Source organism: Meriones unguiculatus, chromosome 8 (assembly GCF_030254825.1).
Source record: "Meriones unguiculatus strain TT.TT164.6M chromosome 8, Bangor_MerUng_6.1, whole genome shotgun sequence".
In the NCBI taxonomy this organism is placed as follows: Eukaryota; Metazoa; Chordata; class Mammalia; order Rodentia; family Muridae; genus Meriones; species Meriones unguiculatus.
Genome location: NC_083356.1, coordinates 109,982,477 through 110,001,774, shown reverse-complemented (window position 1 = coordinate 110,001,774; position 19,298 = coordinate 109,982,477). Strand labels below are relative to the sequence as shown.

The 19,298-nt window shown below is 47.8% G+C and overlaps 1 protein-coding gene across 1 annotated transcript in view; it reads left to right on the top strand.

Moving 5' to 3' along the window:
- Positions 1–314: 314 nt before the first annotated feature.
- Itgav (integrin subunit alpha V) overlaps positions 315–19,298 on the top strand; it is a 66,766-nt gene continuing 47,782 nt past the window's right edge. The window contains exons 1-2 of the mRNA XM_021654451.2: positions 315–597; positions 10,660–10,787. Coding sequence (XP_021510126.1) covers positions 422–597; positions 10,660–10,787 — 304 coding nt within the window. The 5' untranslated portion in view covers positions 315–421. The remainder of the gene's footprint in view (positions 598–10,659; positions 10,788–19,298) is intronic.

The following is a 19,298-nucleotide window of genomic DNA, read 5'->3' as shown; positions in this document are numbered from 1 at the left end:
AGGCTCGGCAACGCTGGCCCCCAGCCCCCGGGGTCTGGGCGGCCGTCCCGGGGACCCCCGCGGACCCGCCGGCAGCGCGCACGGAAGTGCGCTCGGCCTTCCCCGGTGGGAGGCCACCGCGAGCGCGACTTCCTCCGTCGGCGGGGCGGCTCCTCCTCCTCCTCCGCAGCCTCCTCCCCCAGCCGGGGCAGTTCCCAGCCCGAGGTCCGGCGCTCGCCCCGCCAGTGCTGGGCGTCCCCGCCGCGCGCGCGAGCCAGCCAGGACGCAGCCGGGGTCCCGCGCCTCCCCGCGCAGCCCGGGTGGCCGCCCTTGACCGCGGCGCAGCGCCAGGCACCGCGGCTCGGGCGCGCGCAGGCGGCGGGCCGCGCACCGGGACACGGACGGCGGCCTCCGGGCTCCGCGCCCCGCGCGCGCCCCGGCGATGGCTGCTCCCAGGCCGCTGCGCACTCGCCCCGGCGTCCTCCCGCCGCTGCTGCTGTTGCTGCTGCCGCTCGCCCGCGCCTTCAATCTGGACGTCGAAAGCCCCGCCGAGTACGCCGGCCCCGAGGGCAGCTACTTCGGCTTCGCCGTGGACTTCTTCGTGCCCAGCGCGTCCTCGTAAGTGGCCGCGCCTGAGTCCCGGGCGCCCCCTCCCCCACGGCGCGCCCCCACCCAGCCGATCCACCCGGCCGCTGGCTCCAGTCCGGCCTGCCCACTCCATCCCGCGGCTGGCCCCGGTCCCGCGTGGATGAGACCATTGTGGGTTAACCTAACCGGGCGCTCGCTGTCCGCTTTCACCCGGTCCCCAGCGTCTCCTGGCTGGCCGGGGACAGTGGGGGAGAGCTTTGAAGGAGCTCTGTTAAACATCCAGGAAAAGCGAGAAATCAGTACCGGCTTGTCCTGCGGGGCTTCTTTTGGCCGTCCCTGCCATTCTGTGACTTGCTTCTCTTGGTCCCAGGATTTCTGTTTCTTCCGCAGCAGTAAGCCTGCCCCTGGTACCTTTTGCTCTCCGAAACTCGTCCTTCCCTCCCATCATCTGATTCTCCCCCCCCCCCCTTTCACTCTTGTTCTAGACACGCTGTTGACTAAAGTGACCAAATTGTTGCATTAAATTGTCAAGGACTGAGACCGTAGGGTGTTTGAGGTCCACCAGATGAATGGAACGCGTCATCCGGTCCTTTTCCAGTCCACTGTTGAGGTCATTGTTGAGAAAGAACCAGGGTGTTTGCTGAGTTTTCGCCGCTGCCCGTCACCTCAGCACTGAAGAACTCAGCAGTTCACGGAGGCTTTCAGATTACCCACGTCCTGTGATGCAGCGCCCTGAGGATTCGTACTGTTACTGTACTTTTTGGGTTTAAAGTTTCCTCTGACCCAACGCTGGCATCATTCTTAGCCCCGTGCGTCAGTGTTAGAAACACTGACCTAACTGTTTTATGGTTTTACAGTTTTTGAAAGAACCCATTCCTTTGATTATTTCTCTCCTTGCAAACACAACACATTGTTCTTACTATATGCATTTTTTTTTCAAAGATGTACGTTTTGGGGAGGGGCACAGCGTAAATTTGATGGTCAGTACTTGGATAGGACCGTTTTCTTCTGATACATGCTTCAGTTGAAGGTGACCTAAGAACTTGTCTAGGGTTGTTAGAGCGGACGTCAGGGTCTTTGGCACCATTTCCCTGAGTACTGCTGAGTGTCACTGGTACCCGTCTTTAGAGCAACGCCGCTCGGGTGCGGTTTGCAAACAGTAGACATTGTTTATGTAGCGCACGGCTTTATTCACACCGTCAGTGCTTCCTCTGAGACCTGAGCTCACGTTCTCCAAAAACGAAAAACGACGGAAGCCCCGGCCGCAGACAGCTTCTAACACCACAGGCTGCTGTGGTTGACCTCGGAGGAATGGCGAAGAGCAGGGAGCCCACCGGGCCGGCTGCCGAGTCCACGCGTTTCTGAGCTGCACTCGTATCCCCTCCATCTCATCATTTTACTTAGCTCACCATTTAAACAATTCTACTTCCAGTTTTTTTTTGTTTGTTTGTTTTGTTGTTGTTTTGTTTTTTCGCAACAGGGTTTCACTGTGTAGCCTTGGCTTTCCTGGTCTCGCTTTGTAGACCAGGCTAGCCTTGAACTCACAGAGATCTACCTGCCTCTGGCTCCCCAGTGCTGAGATTACAGGCGTGTTCCACCATGCCTGGCAATTTTCGAGTATTTTTTTTAAGTGTATGCTTTTTATATCATGGGCACTCTACTTGCTTTCAGGGTGAACCCTTCAGATTTAATTATACGGAAATTTTCAGACTGAAACTATATTCTGTGCCTTACATCAGGAATTAAACATTTAAATACTTCAGAATTGATGGAGTGTTTTACAAATGCTGTTAACTTGTTATTAATATTGTTCTTGTTTGCTTCTGTTAGTGCAAGCTTTGAAGCATTTTTTGTTTTTTGCCATGGAGAACAGCAGTACAGAGCTGTTGGTGGTATTTGCTATTGTTGATTGCAAGGAATGTGACTCATCTTTTGAAAACATATGGCCAGTGAATGTGCTATGAGCTCACACATTTACATGGTCTCATGTTTACATGAACTCTTGCATGGGTCTTTTTGTTTTGTTCTGTTTTCAAGGTTTCTCTGCATAACAGTCCTGAACTTGGCTCTGTAGACCAGGCTAGCCTCGAACTCACAGAGATCTGCCTGCCTCTGCCTCCTGAGTGCTGGGATCAAAGGCGCACACCACCACGAAGACCAGCCTAACTTAAAAGATGGAAAACAACCTTGAAGTCCCCCCACCTCTAAAAAAATACACCCAAACAAAGGTTTATCCTTGCTGACTTTTTCAGATTAAGTGAAGATTATTACAAAGTTATGCTTAACCTTAGAAGAAAAATAAAAACAAAAACTAGCAAAATGCCGGGTGGTGGCACATGCTTTAATCACAGCCACAGGAGGCAGAGGCAGGCTCATCTCTGAGTTCAAGGCCAGCCTGCTCTACAGAAAGAGTGCCAGGACAACCAGGGCTCCACAGAGAAACCCTGTCTCAAAACCGTCCCCACCACACACCAAAACAAAACAAAACAAAAAACCCCAAAACAAACAAACAAAAAAACACCCAACCAAACAAAATTACGCTTAATCTTCTTAAAAGCACTCTTAAATTCACAAGCACTGAAACCCATAGTACTATATTATCAGTTGCATATATTATTTAATATTATAAACTTTTAAAGGAAAACTATAGAATCAAGTGTTAATGAAAGACCTTTTTTTTTCCTGGTGTGAAAAAGTATTGATTAGTGAGGAGAGTAGCAGTGATTTAAAAATATTCTAGTTTCAGGTGGGTTGGTTCATCATTTTTCTTGTAACAGAAGATTGTAAGTGATAATGTTATCTCCGTATCGCTGTGGGTGTGAATCCATTGATACTAGTGAAGAAGAAGTGCTGAGGTGGACTGGGACGACCAAGCTGGGAACCTGGTGCACACCTGTCGTCTTAGCTCTGAGAGGTGGAGACAGAGGATCAGAAGTTCAAGGCCTGCCCCAGATGCCCTGTCTCAAAGCACAGAAAAGGCCCTAGTTTCAGGTTCTTTTTCTCCTTAAGAAACAATATCGCAATAGCGGGGCGTTTAGCCTCTTAGCCTTGTCACCTCGTTTGGTCTAAAAATGAATTATATTTGCATCAAGAGATGTCAGTAGCACCTCCATTTCTATTCATGGAACCCTCCTCTCTGTTGCCCTGGAGATCATTTCATATTCCTCCCTCTCGTTTTCTATTTTACTTTGTCTCCCCTACTACACTCCTCTGAGATTAGTCACTGCTTAGTCACTGGGTGGAAGCGTTTCCAGTCTCTTCTTTGTTAATGTTTCCTTGCTTCCAGCTTTGCTCTCTGCTTCTTACTTGAGCCTGGGTCTGGGCTGCTGGGAGCTGCTTTAATCATTCCTCCTATCATTTGGCCACTAGACCTGCAAAACCTCTTCTATGTTTCTACTTGTTTTCTATTTCTGAAACATAGTTTTTTATTTTTAAATTTTTATTTTATTTTGATATTCTGTTGCTAAATTCTTCAGCAGTAGTTCCATTGGCAGAGAATATCAAACTGAGATTAAGGCCTCCTGAAGTTTCTGCTTTTTACAATTTCAGTGTTGTACTCATTGTCATAACACTTTAGAAAATGACTGAAAATAGTGGCACTTCCTTGAAATCCCTGCACCCAGGAGGCTGAGGCAGGAGAGGATTGTCACAAGTTTGAGGCCAACCTGGGCTATATAGTGAGTTCCCGGCTGGCTAGCTTTGGCTGTAGAATGAGACTGGTCTAAAACACACCCCGTCTTGAAAAAAGACTTCAGCATATTTTCATAAACCTGAATGTGACTAGTACTGGGCTGGTTAACTTTTTCCATCGTAAATAATACATTTGCTTAACCCACAGTCTTTACTATTTGGAAAGCGAATCTTAGGTCTGTTACTTTTGATTAAGATCACTGAGCTCTTGGGCGGATGTGGTGGTGAATACAGGTGTATTTCTCTGAGTTCCAGGGAAAATGTATGAATCTGGTAGTTCCTGATGCCACTTCACATAGTTGTTGACCTGAAGCGTTTGTTTGTAGAGCAAATCCGAAACTTGAATTACAGCGCAACTACTTTATACACATTTCTTTTTATGTACATACATTGTATTTTTTTTCCTAGGGGTTCCTTTTGGTGAGGGTCATTGGTCACCCTAGAGGCTGCCAGCTGTGCATATGAAACATACTTTATCTTGGAAAGGTCAGCGCTGAAAGCAGCCAAATAACTTAGTTCATTTGGAAAGTTTGAAATGTACTTGTCATTGTTTGGCCCGCTGCCCTGCGTGGTAGCCAGACTTCCATTCTGTGAAGCAACAAACCCTTCCTGTGTGGTGCTGGATAGAAAGTGCATCTGGAGGGCACATCACCACAGTGTCTGCCCGCTCTCATCTTCCTGTCCCGGCCGCTGCACAGCTCTGCTTTCCTTCCCATCTCCTGCCTTCCCTACTTCTCTCTCTCCTCTCTGTCATCTGTCTCCTCTCTCTCCCTCTCTCCGTATCTGTCTGTCTGTCTGTCTGTCTCCTTGCCATGTCTTAGCACCCTCCCTCTTCTTGGCCTCCTATGAATAGCACACTCATTTCTGGAGTTCTAAGGAGCCATTGGTGGAATCAGTCGAGTTATCTCGAAGCACTAGGAAGATGTGTCTTTTGGGGATGTTCTTGGGCAACTGTTTTTCGGAGTGGCAGAGTCTCAGAAGAACGTTGAAGTCACGTTGGGTCTTGTGTTGCTTGGCCTCAAAGTGTATGCATTCTTCAGGGAGGTCTTACCAGCCCTGTGCAGCCTGGAGCTGGCTCCTCACCTGTCCTTTTTGCCAAGCTGTGAGCCAACTTTCTTGCCCTTTGCTTTTCCTCTTTTCCTTTTAGTTAATTACTTGAGCACTAATTGCTCTTCGGGAACACCGAGGGGGGAAAAAAAGCAGATTTAAAATTAAGCAGTGACAGAAGGTTGTTCCTCTGTTCAAGTGGCTCCTCCAGCTGACCTGCCTTGTTGTGAGTCGTCTCCTCCTGTTGCCCCGGGTGCTGCTGCTCAGAACACCGCAAGCAGCTTTTCTATTTGCTTGCTTTTGATAAAGTGTTTCATTGATAAGCTTCTGGGGGTTTTTTGGTAGCATAAATAACTTTTTATAATCCTTAATTATTTTCTTCTTCCTCTTCTTTATAGTTTTTATTTTGTCTTTTTTGTTGTTATTACTTCTCTGTGTAGCCCTGGCTAGCCTGGAACTCACTCTGTAGACCAGGCTGGCCTCTAACTCAAAGATCCCCCTGCCTCTGCCTGCCAGTGCTGGGATTAGAGGCGCCACCCTCTCTGTCCAGCTTCCTTCGCTTTCTTAGCATCTTTCTATCACCGTGTCCTCTAGTCTGTGGGAGTGTAAAACAAACAAACAAATAAATAACTCTCTTGTAAGAATCTTTACTTTCTCCAAATCTCCATTTGTCTCTTTTAAAATACTTAAGCATCTTAAAAGTAACTAGTGGTATTTGGATTTAAAAAAACAAAACCAAACCTGTTTCTCATCTTTTTAGTCTTAATTTTAATTGTATTCTATTTATTTATTTACTTATTTATTTGTATATGTGTGTGTAAGTGTGGCTACATGCCACCACCATGGTGCACACACAGAGGTCAGAGGGTAACTTATGAGGGTCCTGTCTTTCTACCATGTGGGTCCTGGGTTCGAACTCAGAACATCAAAATTGGCAGCAAGTCTCTCTATCCACTGATCCTAGTCTTTAACTTTTTTTTTTTTTTAAATCATTAACCTGGGATTTAGATCCTGACCGTCGGCACGGGTTCCTTCTTTGTTATTCTCCCGTTTTTATGCTTTTCAGCCGTGGGCAAGGCTGGGCGTGAAGTTGGGTTGAACCTCAGGGTAGCGGGTCTAATTACCGTCCTTTCATGCCTGTAATGTGCGGCTGTCGGGTGAAAGCAGCAGCCTGCTTCCTGGGCTCCTCTCAGGCACTCAGACGTGGGCTGCCAGTAGTGACATTTGGATTCGGTGCCCTCTCCTACTGTGCCCTTTCCTCTGCCTTTGCCAGAGGCCGTGCCCTAATCACTAACGCGTGCTCTGTTTTACTTACAGTTGCCAAGGCAAGAAGCTATCTGAGGTCCAAAATTAGATAGAATAGTTACGTAAAGAAATCATTGTAAGGCTAATTTAAATAATTGGGATGATTATGAGAGTGTGATTTCTGTGACCCAGGAGTTGGAGTGCTTTGGAAACGACTTATCGGTGTGCAGTTAGTGTGTGGCAGAGACCTCTAGCTAAGGAATGTGTCCTTACCTGCTCAGGCAGGAGGGTGGATTAGAGCCCCACATTCAAATAAGAACTTCCTCACAAGTAATGAATAGTTTTGACAAAAAAAAAAAAAAAAAATCACAGAAGGCTTTGAAAAGAAATGCACAAATGACAATCTAGAAGTGAGTTGCTGGTTGGTGCTGAGGCGGACTGGGAAGCAGCCGTTCCGGCTTGGACACGCCGGTCTCCACACGGCAGGCACCCATGCTCTGAGCAAGGACCCACACCCTCCGCAAGGTGCAGGCCTTAGAAAGCCGTGCGCAGCGCGCAGCCAGGCCTTCGTCAGGACAGCCTTCCCCCGCTCCGGGTCACAAAGCTCCAGGCCTCCGTCAGGACAGCCTTGCCCCCCTCCGGGTCACAAAGCTTTCCTTTCGGCCTTCACGTGGTCAGGGAGAAGGTTCAAACACTGGAAGCCCTGGACACTGTCACCGCAGCTGAGCCTGGGGGCTCGGGAAGGGCTGTGAACTTGACAGCATCGCAGGGAGGGAGGAGGGGCGGGCCCCCCACTCGCAGGCCTGGGGACAGAAGGACGGCCGCAGAGGCCAGAAACAACCTAGAGAAGGGACAGTTTACTCGGGCTTTCGGTTCCGGAGGCACAGTCCATATGGCGGAGGGGGAGTCAGTGAAAAACTGACACATCCCATTTTCAGCTACAAACTCGAAGTGCGAGTGAGCCGACGTGGGGCGAGGCTGCACACTCTCAGGTCCCATCCCGTGTATTTCCTTCACCAAGGCCACAGCTACTAAAGTTTCCATAACTGTCCCAGTTTTCACCACCGACCAGGGCCCAAGTGTTAAAATAGCCGAACTAGTGAGGGGCTTTTCTCATTGAGACTGCTACATTCTCCTCTCCTCTGAGCTCTCTTCCCGGTTCCCTGTGGGTGAAACCACTGATTGGAAAGTCAGTCCATGGACCACGTCCACCCACTGCCTGTCTGTGTAAATGAAGTTTTATTAGAACCAAAAGAGAAAATCAGCACATTTTCCCGAAGTACTCTCTTTCTCAGAATGCGCTAGAAAATTTTTAGATAAAGATGGACATTAATGCTCTCTCCCACCCCTCCTCACCCCAGTTTAAAATGTTTTTTGAGAGAGGCTTTCCTGGAACTCGGGCTGGTTCTGACTTGGCCTGTAGCACTGTGCAGCCAAGGCTGACCTTAACTTCTGATCCTCCAGCACCCTGCGTGATGTGATTATAGGCCTGTGCACGCACGCCTGCTCTAGGCGGTGCGAGACACTGAATTTAGGACTGCTTTGTTTCTTTGTTGTGGCAAGCGAGGCAAAGTCCTCCCTCGAGTGAGCTTCATCTCCCCTCTCCTTACCTGATTTTGTGACACTAGACATGCAGCCGTGGGCTTCAGTGACAGTAGTCAGGAACGGTGTCGCTCATCCAGACTTGTGATCTAATTGAGAGAAGCACACACACACGTAATTTATGCTTTTACAACTGAATTTGTCTTTGTAAATGTATACATTTGCAGCAAAAATTGCATATTCTAATTTGCCTATGGTAATCAACACGTTCTGGAAAGACACGGGATTGTAATGACAAGCGGTTTCTTTAACTTGTAGGTGATAGCAATCTCACATTCAGCTTTTTTTTTTTCTCGTGAAAGATTTCTGCTGAGTGAAAACGAAGCTGATTTCTTAGTCAGAAGCGTTTTGCCCTGATGGAGAGAGAATAGCACATTTTACTACTACCAAATATGACTGCATAAAGGTTTATCACGCAGGGTGTGGCTTGGCGAGGAGTTTAGTTTGCATTTTGAACGTGTGGGTTTCAAGACAAGTGTCCAGTAAAGGATATTTAAATACCCAGCCATCAGTTTGATCTAGGTGAGGTGTGAATGTTACTCCCCAGAACAAGTGAGGTTGAAACGGATTTTTAAAAATTACCATTTGTACGTTTAAGATACACGTTGGTTCGTAAGTGTAATTTTGTGACTTTAATTTGCCAGAATTTAAGTGACTTGCTTGGCCGAGTGAACGGTGGTGAAGACATTATCTCTTTAGTGCTGACTCTCTCTCTCTCTCTCTCTCTCCCTGTCTCTCTGAATGCCCCTTTTTGGTACCTCTAAATCTGTAGGTTTCTTGACAGATTTCTTTATAACACCAGTTAGTTTTACAATAGCCCCCCCCCCCCCCGTTGCCCCTCAGAGCTCACTTTTGTCTGTCTTCTCTCCGAACTCATCCTGGGGACAGAGCTCCATTTTGGTGTTGGGACTCGATTAGGTGTCCTGCAGACAGAGTGGCGCAGACTAAGAGCCGAGTTCATGTTCTTCCGGGCTCTGCCTTCCTCTGCCCCAGGCACTGGACCAGCACCCCCAAATGTGAAGAGCTGGATGGAGTTTTTCTGCCTTCCCCATTTCTAGGTTCAGAGTCTTGGTGCTGCCTCTCTCTCCTCAGTCTACTCTTAGTGCGTCTCAAATCTCTCCCTTCTCCTTCTCCATTTCCTTTGGGAAAGAGAGGCCATTACCTCCTCCCCAGCTTGCTTGCTTTGTTCCATTTTGTCTTTTTCTTTAATTCTCCAAGGCAAGAACAGCACCTCTCCTGATGCACAGGAGCTGATGCCTTTCCTGTGTCTGAAAGACCCCTCATGACTTAGCAATTCAGGCTCCCGGGCTCCGTGGAGCCACTCCCGACCTGCCCTCCTGGCTTAGCCTGACCTCTTGCCTCTTCTCGCCTACCCAGGGTCTTTGTGCTGTGTTTAGGGGGTTCCCACCCAGTTCTTCACCCCCTTTCCCTCCTTCCTCTTCTACCGCAGCAGCCTCGGAGCACTCTCTTAGCAAGCTCCTCTCCATTCACTGTCCGTCTACAGAGCTCATTTCCTTGAGCTCTTTAATTCAGGAAGGTCTTTCTCCTGCTGCTTCTGTGACACCTTCCTGGTTAATCTTATTTTATCTAAGGAGGGCCCGCCCTCCTTATTTCCAAGAGATCTTCTCTCTTCTTTAGTTGTGTGTTCTTCAGAGTAATGTTGGTGCTTTGTCAGCTTGGTTTCTTGTGGAGAGGGCAATGTCTAGAGCCATCTGTAGTGCCAGAACTGAGACTGATGTAGCAAATATGTTCAAGCATCCACATTATTTTTGAATGAATAGAAAAAAAAAAAACTTTGCCAGGTGTCATGTGCATGCTTTTAGTCTCAGTGACTGGAGGCAGAGCCAGGGGATCTCTGTAAGTCCACGCCAGTGGTACGCTGGGACCTTGGGGGGAACCCCGGGGGGGAAAGTGTGAGTGAGTGTGTGTGTGTGTGTGTGTGTGTGTGTATAGGACTATGGTGAACATGCCTGGAGGTCAGAGGACAACTTTAAGGAGTCATTTTCTTCTACCATATAGCTTCTGGGAATTGGACTCAGGCCTTCAGACTTGGCAACAAGCACCTTTGCTATCTCACTGGGCATTTAAAATGTACAGTTTGGGGTTGGAGAGAAGGCCCAACTGGCTGGTCTTTCAGAGAACTCAGGTTCAATTCCCAGCACCCACAAGCAGCTCACAACCTCCATTACTTCAGTTCCAGGGCATACAATAAACACCCTCTTCTGAACTCCTTAGGGTCCAGGCAAGAATATTATACAGTCATAAACACAGGAAAAACATGCAGACATATAAAAATAAGTCTAAAAAATCAGCATACACGGTTTTGATAATGTACGTTTTTTAAGTGAATGTAGCAGGAGTTATCTTATAATGGGGAAATTATGCCAGCTGAAAATAGATTTTAAAAGTGTTTGTTGATAGTATCAAAAGAATGTTCGGTGGTAAGTACAGTGTGAATGTCATGCTCTGTGTCATTTGGAATGTCACCGCTCCTTTGTGTCTCCGCAGGATGTTTCTCCTGGTGGGCGCCCCAAAGGCAAACACGACCCAGCCCGGGATTGTTGAAGGAGGACAGGTTCTCAAGTGTGACTGCTCCTCCAGGCGTCGATGCCAACCCATCGAATTTGACTCAACAGGTAAACCTCCGTGCTGCTGTCCGATCTTTGATTTACACCATTTGGTTGCTTGTTTTGTCCTGGGTCTCACCGTGTATCCTTGATGAGCCTGGCGTGCCTTATTCAGACACGGCTGGTTTTGAACTCACAGAGACCTGCCTCTGCCTTCTGAGAGCAGTGGTTAAAGGGTCGTGGTACCATTCCTGGCCCAAGTGTTCTATCTTCTTGCCTTGTTTTTGTTTTAATGTAACAACAGGGCTAGAGAGATGGCTCAGTGTTTAAGAGCAGGCGCTGCTCTTGCAGAGGGCTGGGGTTCAGTTCCTAAGACCCACTTGCCAGCATTTGGAACACCATTTCTGGGGGACCCAGTGCCTTCTCTGGCCTCCAGAGGCTTCAGGCGTGCACGTGGTGCCATACTTGTGTGTAGGCAAACCACTCATACACGTGAAGAAAAGTAAGTCTCCTTACAAAAGCATCTTGAGCCAGGTGCTGTAGCGCACGCCTGTGATCCCAGCGCCAGGGAGGCAGGGGCAGGTGGATCGCTGTGAGTTCAAGGTCAGCCTGGTCTACAGAGCAGGTCCAGGACAGCCAGGGCTACACGAGAAACCCTAGCTCGAAACACCCCCCACTCCAAAAATAAAATAACATCTTGGTAACATCCTCACCCACTTCCCCAGGGAGCCTGTCTGTTAAGTGGCTTGTGTGTGCTCTGCTGCAGCCATTCTGTGCGTCTCTGTTCTTCTGGATGTCTTTCAGCTTAAGCCAACAGTGTCAATACGGAGGTATTTTGGGAAAATCTATTAAGATAAGTTTATGTCTGCTCTGGGCAGAGGGAGCTCTCAGGAGCAGAGCTGATTTCTGCTTTTCCTCTGTGAAGCATGACGCACCGACCACAACAGCTTCCCCCTCTAATCAGCAGTGCACCCCGGGCCTGGTGTGATGCAAAAATAGATGATGAATCATCTTGAGTATTCAGATAGGTTTAGGTGACTTAAAAAAGTCATCAAAAAAATTTTATCTAAAATGTATTAGAAAAAAATATATTGTGTTACTGATAACAGGATCATTTTATTTTTGGAACAGATTTCAATGCCAATCAAGGTGGTGGCAATTTAAAAACAGATAGCCTAAGAAAGTCGAGAGATAATTCAAATTTTGTATTTACATCGTTGGAATAAAATGTTCAGACTCGGATATGCATTTTGTTGGTGTATTCTTATCTGTCTGTCAAAAGCTTAGGGAGAGGCTGGAGAGAGGACTCAACAGTTAGGAGCCCTTGCTGCCCTTGCAGAGGTCTGGGGTTTGTTTCTTAGCACCCACATGATGGATTACAACCATCTGTGGCTGCAGTTCCGGACATCTGGCACCTTCTTCTGATCTCTATGGGCGTGAGGCTTGCCCGTGGGACATGTCTGTGCAGCCGGAGTGCTGCGTGGATGTGTGTGGAGACTGTTCACACACAGCAGGCTGCTGTAGTCTGTTACTTCTGTTGCGTGTTCTAGCCAGTCCTAGTTTCCTATTTGCTGCTGTCATAAGTTGTCTCAAGGCCCGTGTCTTTCTTTCTCGTTGCTGGGGATTGAACTTAGGACCTTGTGTGTGGGAAACATGGCCACTGGGCTTCCCCTTCAGTCCCACATGCCTTTAAACAACACAGGTTTGTTATGCTTAGTCCTGGAGGTTAGATATCGGGAGTGGATCCCAAAGGAGGAAAGTCAAGAGAGCAGCCCTGCATTTCTCTAGGAGCCAATAGGGGGAAAGCAGGAGCCTTGTGGTCCCATTCTTCAGCCAAGGCCAGCCTCCTCGGCCCATTGTCCTGCCGCCTCCTCCTCCTCCTGGTTATACCCAGACATTTCAGGATTCTGTGTTGATCCCACCAGCCACGTCTTCAGTGGCATGTGACTTTCCATATTCAGTGGGAAGATTCCGGGAAGTAGGACATAGGTGCAGTGTTGATACTCTGTTGGCTGGTGGAGTCTCTTTACAAATTTTAAAACTTGATACTGGTTATGCTGAAAGCCACTTCCGGCAAGAGCTGTGTCTATATGAATGGGCTTTGCTCCTTCTCTTGTTCCTTTTCTGTTGGCAGCTGTGGTTATTTGGAATGGGAACTTGACCTAAACGGCTGGGATTCAGGCTCCGATACTTAGTGGGTGATCTTTGGGAATGTGATTTACATTTGCTGGTGTCAGTTTCCCAGTTTGTTGGAGAAAGAGTTGCCATGTGGATCAAAGGAGTTCATGCCAATGAATTCCCTTTATAGTTAGCAAAGTGCAATACTGGGGGGAGAATGGACCGTTCACGACAATCCCTCACTAAAACTGGGTAAAGAATAATCGTGAAAAGGGAATTATGAGAAAGGAAAGAAATACAGATAATTGTGGCTCTTAAGTGAATGATCTCTTGCTTTACATTTTAATCTCTGTTATTGTGACCTTTGGGAAAACCCGCTCATGGCCGCGTGCTTTTCTTTTCCAAGGAAGCAGACATTACTAACAGCCTCATCACTGCCCAGCTTTATATTTCCAGCTGGCTGGAATATATATATGAAAGGGGCCTCACGTGCCTCTTTCTCAAGCCCTGTGGTGGCAGAGACAGGAGGGTCACTGGGGTGTGCTGACTGCCAGACTAATCCCTGGTCCAGTGAGAGACCTGTCTCAAGGGAGCAGGGCAGAGAGTGAGAAAGGAGAAAACCAGTTCTCTGGCCGGGGCATGGCCTGCACACCCACAGACCCCAGTGCAGACCCGGCCCCCTTGAGACCAGGGAAGGGAGAATTGCCTTTTTCCTGGAAATACAGGCGTGGCTGCAAGCTCTCTAATCACACCATTAAAAGCAGAAGAAAGCTCTAACTTCATCCAGAGAAGGCCAGATGTAGGAGTCTGTCTGTCTATCCTGGTATCTGCTGCCGCGACCCTCAAGCTTGTTTCTGGATGGCCTCAGCTGCAGCCTGCAGACAGGCCCTGCCTTGCTGGCTCTCACCTTGAAGAATGCTGTGGACTCAACTCCCCACACATTCCTAGGCTTTGATTTAAATAACAAATCCTGATGAGACCAGACTGGCTAGGGTTAGAGGGAAGGAGGAGGAGAGGGAGGGCGGGATTGGGAGGGGACCAGGGAGTGGGCTACAGCTGGGATACAAAGTGAATAAATTGCAATAAGTAAAAAAAATTAAAAAATGACCGCCTTGTCCCACACATTTCCTGCTCACTGGAACTAAAACGCTTGGGTAGACTCTAAGAGAGCCTCCTGCAGGTTAACTTCCTCCGCTTGCTGAATTTTTCTGTTCCTTAGAGATATGTCTGCTTTGTACACTGACAAATCACAACCTTACAAATTACAAACTTCAGACAAATGAAGCATAACCTTTCTTTGCTGCAACAAGAATTTAGACCAAAGATTTCTCTTTAAAGAACAGGAATCTCCTGAAAAAAAAATCAATCAACCACTGGTTCAGAATTATGTGATTGGAGGTCTGATATGCGCCTTTGGAGTAAATGATGTATCCAGTTCTTCTAGTAATGATTAACATATAGCTAATGGTATTTTATTTAATATCTGCAACCTTTGACGAGCCCAGTTTCGCTGGGTCCCGTTCAGTCCTTCTCACAGTTTGATCCGATTTACACCCATTCCTTCAGGACTGGGGTTGATTTTCTTTCTTTAAGTCTCCAGTAAAGGGATTTTGTGTGAAAGGGTTTGAAGCTTTCAGATCACTTCCTCCCCGACACTGGACGGAGACAATCCAGCTCTGAGAGGGCTGTGCGGTCTCACAGGCCTGTCCCTTTGTGCAGTGTTCCCGCAGAAGCTCCTCGCGGGATGAAGGGGGTGGCCTGAACAACTATGAATAAACAGTGCCGGGACCGGAAAATGAGCGGCAGCCGGGCTCTTCCGGACGTGCTCTGCTCGCTCTTGTTTATCTGCAGAGGATTGCTGTCTTAGGTAAACGGTGTTTCCGGAGAGTTCTGTGGTAATTAGCAGCAGCTTGCGGCTTTGGGAGGGGCACCACCAGCCAGGCCAGCTGACTCAGCCACGATGGTCAGCAGGGCAGATGTCACAGCCCTGCTCCCGCCTCTGTGATTCTCCACCGTGGACAGCCAAGGCCTGTGCCTCAGTTATGGTTGCACTCCTAGCATTTACACGGAGGATTTAATGACTGAGCAAGAGTTTTCTGCCCCTGACCTCTCCAGTTTCACATCAATGATAAGTTCTATTGGGAGCTTTCTTTTGTTTGTTTTGGAAGTGTTTGTTTTACTCAAGGATTGGTGTGGGATGACAGTGTTTTAATAACTTACTTTAGCACACAAAACCCAACAATTTCCCTAGAAACCTAAATCATCTCATTATTCATAGAAGCCATGGTAAAGAGTAGAAACTAAATGACTAAAACCACATTTAACTTCTAAATGAAAGTTTACTCTCTTACTTTTTAGCATTTCAGCATTTCTCTTTTAAAAATAGTGTCAGAATCTTGTTCCAGAAGATGTCCTTTAGTCATAATTACAAGGGATGAACACTTAGCTTTATAGTAACAGGAAATCTCGTCTTAAAATTCAGCATTATGTTAACGTATTTTAGTTCTCTAGGAAGCTGAATGCGGAATGTCTGGCAGTAGCTTGTGGAATATGTTGGAAAGAGGAGACCAAGGGAAGAAGTGTTAGGTGCTCAGGAGAAGGCTGTGACAGTGTGCTTGTCACGGCTTCTGAATTAAGCAATTCCTTGGAAAGGAATTTGGTAAAGGTGCAAATAACAAATTTTGTAAGCTTGAAACAAAAATGGGTGTTTAATTTTCCAGACTCTCGTGATTCACCTTATTAGTATACTTTATTCATTTACTCTTTTCCGGTATGTATGTATGTATGTATGTATTGAGGCAGGGTTTTCAATTTGTAGACCAGACTGGCCTCAAAGCCCCAGGTGCTGGGATTACAGGCACGCCTCTCTTCCTGGCCCTCCTCTGTAGTTTACTTGGCTAATGGGAGCTAGTCCAACACATTTTGTAATTGTGGACAGAAATCTTTGCAGCCTTGAGGTGAGTTGGTGCTTGAGGTAAAAACCAAAACCAAACAAGAACAAAAAGCGTTTTCTCCAGTCCTGGAATCTGTGTTCTGTGTTTTATTTCCTTTTTAAGAGTGGCAATTCAAACAGCCAGGTGTGGTGGCGCCCGCCTGCAATCCTGACACCTGGGGAGGCAGGCTGATCCCAGTGAGTTCGAGGCCAACCTGGTCTATGAAGCGAGTACAGGACAGCTAGGGCTACACAGAGAAACCCTGTCTCGAAACTTAAAAAAAAAAAAAAAATAGTGTCAACTGAGTCCAGCAGCCTGGAGGTTCCAGCATACCGACAATGGTGACTTCAGGGCTGTGACTCAAAATATTTACTTCCCCGTGAGTTCCAGAATGGCTGCCAGCCCCTGCCGGGTCCTGAATGAGCTACTTGTGGGTTTGTTTGGAGAGCAGCCTTCCCGTGCTCTCTCCCGCCCGCTCTATTCACACTTGCTTTCAGTGAAGCCACTGTCTGATGTGGGATCTAGTACTTTAAGACTTGGGCTCTGCAGAGAAAATTCTGATGAGTGGAGACAAACTTCCGGTAGAGCAAGCTTCTTGAAAGGGTGGCGATTTGAGGTTGTGACTGCTGAGCAGTAGATGGTGTGTGTCTGGGTATTTTTATGATTATTGACTTAACTTTGGATGCGACTGTAGGCCAGTGCATTGTATCAGCTGTGTTTAGTGATATAACTGGAGAGTCTGTAAAGATTTATTTGTATTTATTTTATGTGCGTGTTTTGGCTGCGTGTTTCATATGTACATCATATGTGCAGTGCTTATGGAAGTCAGAAGAGGGCCTTGGCTGCTCCGGAACGAGAGATACAGATGGTCGAGTCCCGCCATGTGGGTGCTGGAAATCGAACTGGGGTCCTCCAGAGGAGGGGCCAGTGCTTTAACCTTCGCTGTCTCTCCAACTGTGTAACTGAAAAAAGCAATCACATGTTGCTTAGGGCATGGTTATTCAGTCTGAACATCTTTAAGTGTTAGAGAAGCTGACAGTCATTTTCTAGATGAGTGGTTCTGCATGTAGCCCCACTTTTCCTGGGGTAGTCGTTCTCAATCTGTGGGTCCCAACCCGTTTGGCGAACCTCTCTCTCCAGGGAATTTATAATTCATAACTGTAGCAAAATTACAGCTATGAAGTAGCAATGAATTATTTTATGGTTGGGGTTCACCACAACATGAGGAACTGTATTAAAGGGTTATAGCATTAAAAAGGTTGAGAGCCATTTCTGTAAGGAAACCAAACCTTTTAGTATCTGTCTGTCTGTCTGTCTATCCTATCTATCTATCTATCTATCTGTCTATCTATCTATCTATCTATCTTAAAGACAGTGGTTCTACTTGCTATTAAGCTAAGCAGACAAGCCTCATGTTTTACCGCTGTTAGTATCTGTTAGTAGCTGTTAGGATTACATCCCCACCTTAAATTAGTTTTTACACTTTCTGCTTTCATCAAAAAACACCATGTCTACAGAGCTAGTCCTAGGATACCCAGGGCTCCATAGAGAAACCCTGTCTTGAAAAACAACAACAAAAGCAAGCAAACAAAAGAATTTTCTCTTTCTGCCTTTTTAACAATCCTACAAAATATTTTAAGCGTCACAACAGGAACGCAGACACTTGGGGACATACTGCGGGCTGTCCCCTCAGGATCACGTCCACCACGGTGAGTCCCTCCCACCCCACAGTCAGCCGCATCGAGGAATCTTCATCTTGGGGAAAAAAACGGAGAAACCCAAAAGCAAGCAAGCAAACGGAAGAGAACTGCAGAGGGGAAAAGCCAGAGGAGGAAGGCTGCCTCCCTTTTCATTGTAGGATTCATCTGTGAAGAGGAAGTGAGTGCTGAGAAAAACACTTGAAGTGCTCCAGTGGGGAAAGTGCAGTTCTTCAGAGGGGGCCCAGTCTCGGGCACCTGGGTGGCCCTGGGTCTGACTTGGGCTTGCTGGGACTGCTCCTCCTCTGGTGTCAGGGCCCCGGGGTGCTTGCTCTTCAGCCCTGGGCTGATGCTTCACACCTGCACAACATGCTGGGGGATGCTGCCCCTGACATCCAGGTGGTCAGAGTCCCGAGGAAGGCTGCTGTGGCTTGGTCATCCTCACTCGGCAGTGGACGGCCCACTGACATCCAGAAGAAGGGCTGCAGACTCCCGGGGTGTGTTCGTGCGGACTGTAGAACCCGGCAGAATTCAAGCTGGTAGGGCAGGGCAGCAGTCACAGGTGTAGCCCAGGGGTTGTGCTGAGCGGTATACACGAGGTCAAAGGGACCCCATCCCTCCACGTCTCTCCTTGTGATGTTCATGACAGCTTCCAAATTCTAAGGTCTTCTTCCTCAAAACCAGATCTGCTTTCCAAAAAGCGCAGAAAAGTGCACGTAAGGCTCCGTCAGACAAGGGATGCTTCCGCACAGGTGCTTCCTCAGTGTTCTGTAGGAGACTTAGTGAGCACTCGGCCTGGCGGGGTGAGGCGGAGGACAGCAGCCGTCCTGGGCCCGCCAGGACCCGGTCTGTGCTGTGCTCCTCCTGCAGGCTCAGGAAGGAGTCCAGCCACTGCTCTTCCAGGGCAGGGCTGACGCCATGGAGTCCCCGGTTCCAAGGGAGAGGGCCTTGGAGCCAGAGGAAGGTGTGTCCCGGGGACCCACTGTGTCCCACTAGGCTCTGGACTTCGAAAGGTATAGGAGGAGGTGTTTTCTATACTGTTATTATGTTTCTATACTGTGTTACTATGTTTCTATACTGTCTTCAAAGCTGTATTTTTTACTTTTAACTGTATGTGCTTTTGAATGTCTGTGATTGGGTGTGTGCCATGTGTGTGCCAGTGTCCTCAGAGGTCATTGGATGCCCAGAGGTCATTGGATGCCCCGAGGCTGTGAGCTACCCTGTGTGGGTGCTCGGAGCTGAACTTGGGTCCTCTGGAAGAGTAGGACCCGCACGTAACATCCGTAACATCCGAGCTGTTTCTCCAGCTCTCCCTTTGCTCGCTCGCTTTTTTAAAGAGTTAGACAGCGATGAGCTTTTGCTACTTGAAGGCACACAACAGCGGCTTGTGTGGCTGCATACAAACTTACAGCAAAGTACACTTGTTGAGAAAAACATTTGTTAAGACAGTTTTGGAAAGTGGAATAACATTTCCCAAAGAGGAAACTTCTTCCAAACATCCAGGACTAAGATAACTGAAGAAAAATGACGGCAAAGAAGGAGCTTGAACATCCCCGGAAGGCTGTTCTCAGCATGGCCGAAAGGCCCTGGACAACTGCTGTTCTAACGTTTCCTCCCCTAATGTAGAAAACAATCTTAATATTCTTACATGTCTCTGTACAAAACCTTCTCTTGGGCTAGAACTATGGTTCATCAACCTGTGGGTCGTGAACCGCTTTGAGGGAAGGAGGCTCCCAATGACCCTTTCTCAGGGGTCGCCTAACACTGTTAGTGGAGGTTTTAAAATCGCGTGGCAGCTCCTTTCTTCACGCGGCTAGCACCCAGATAGCTGA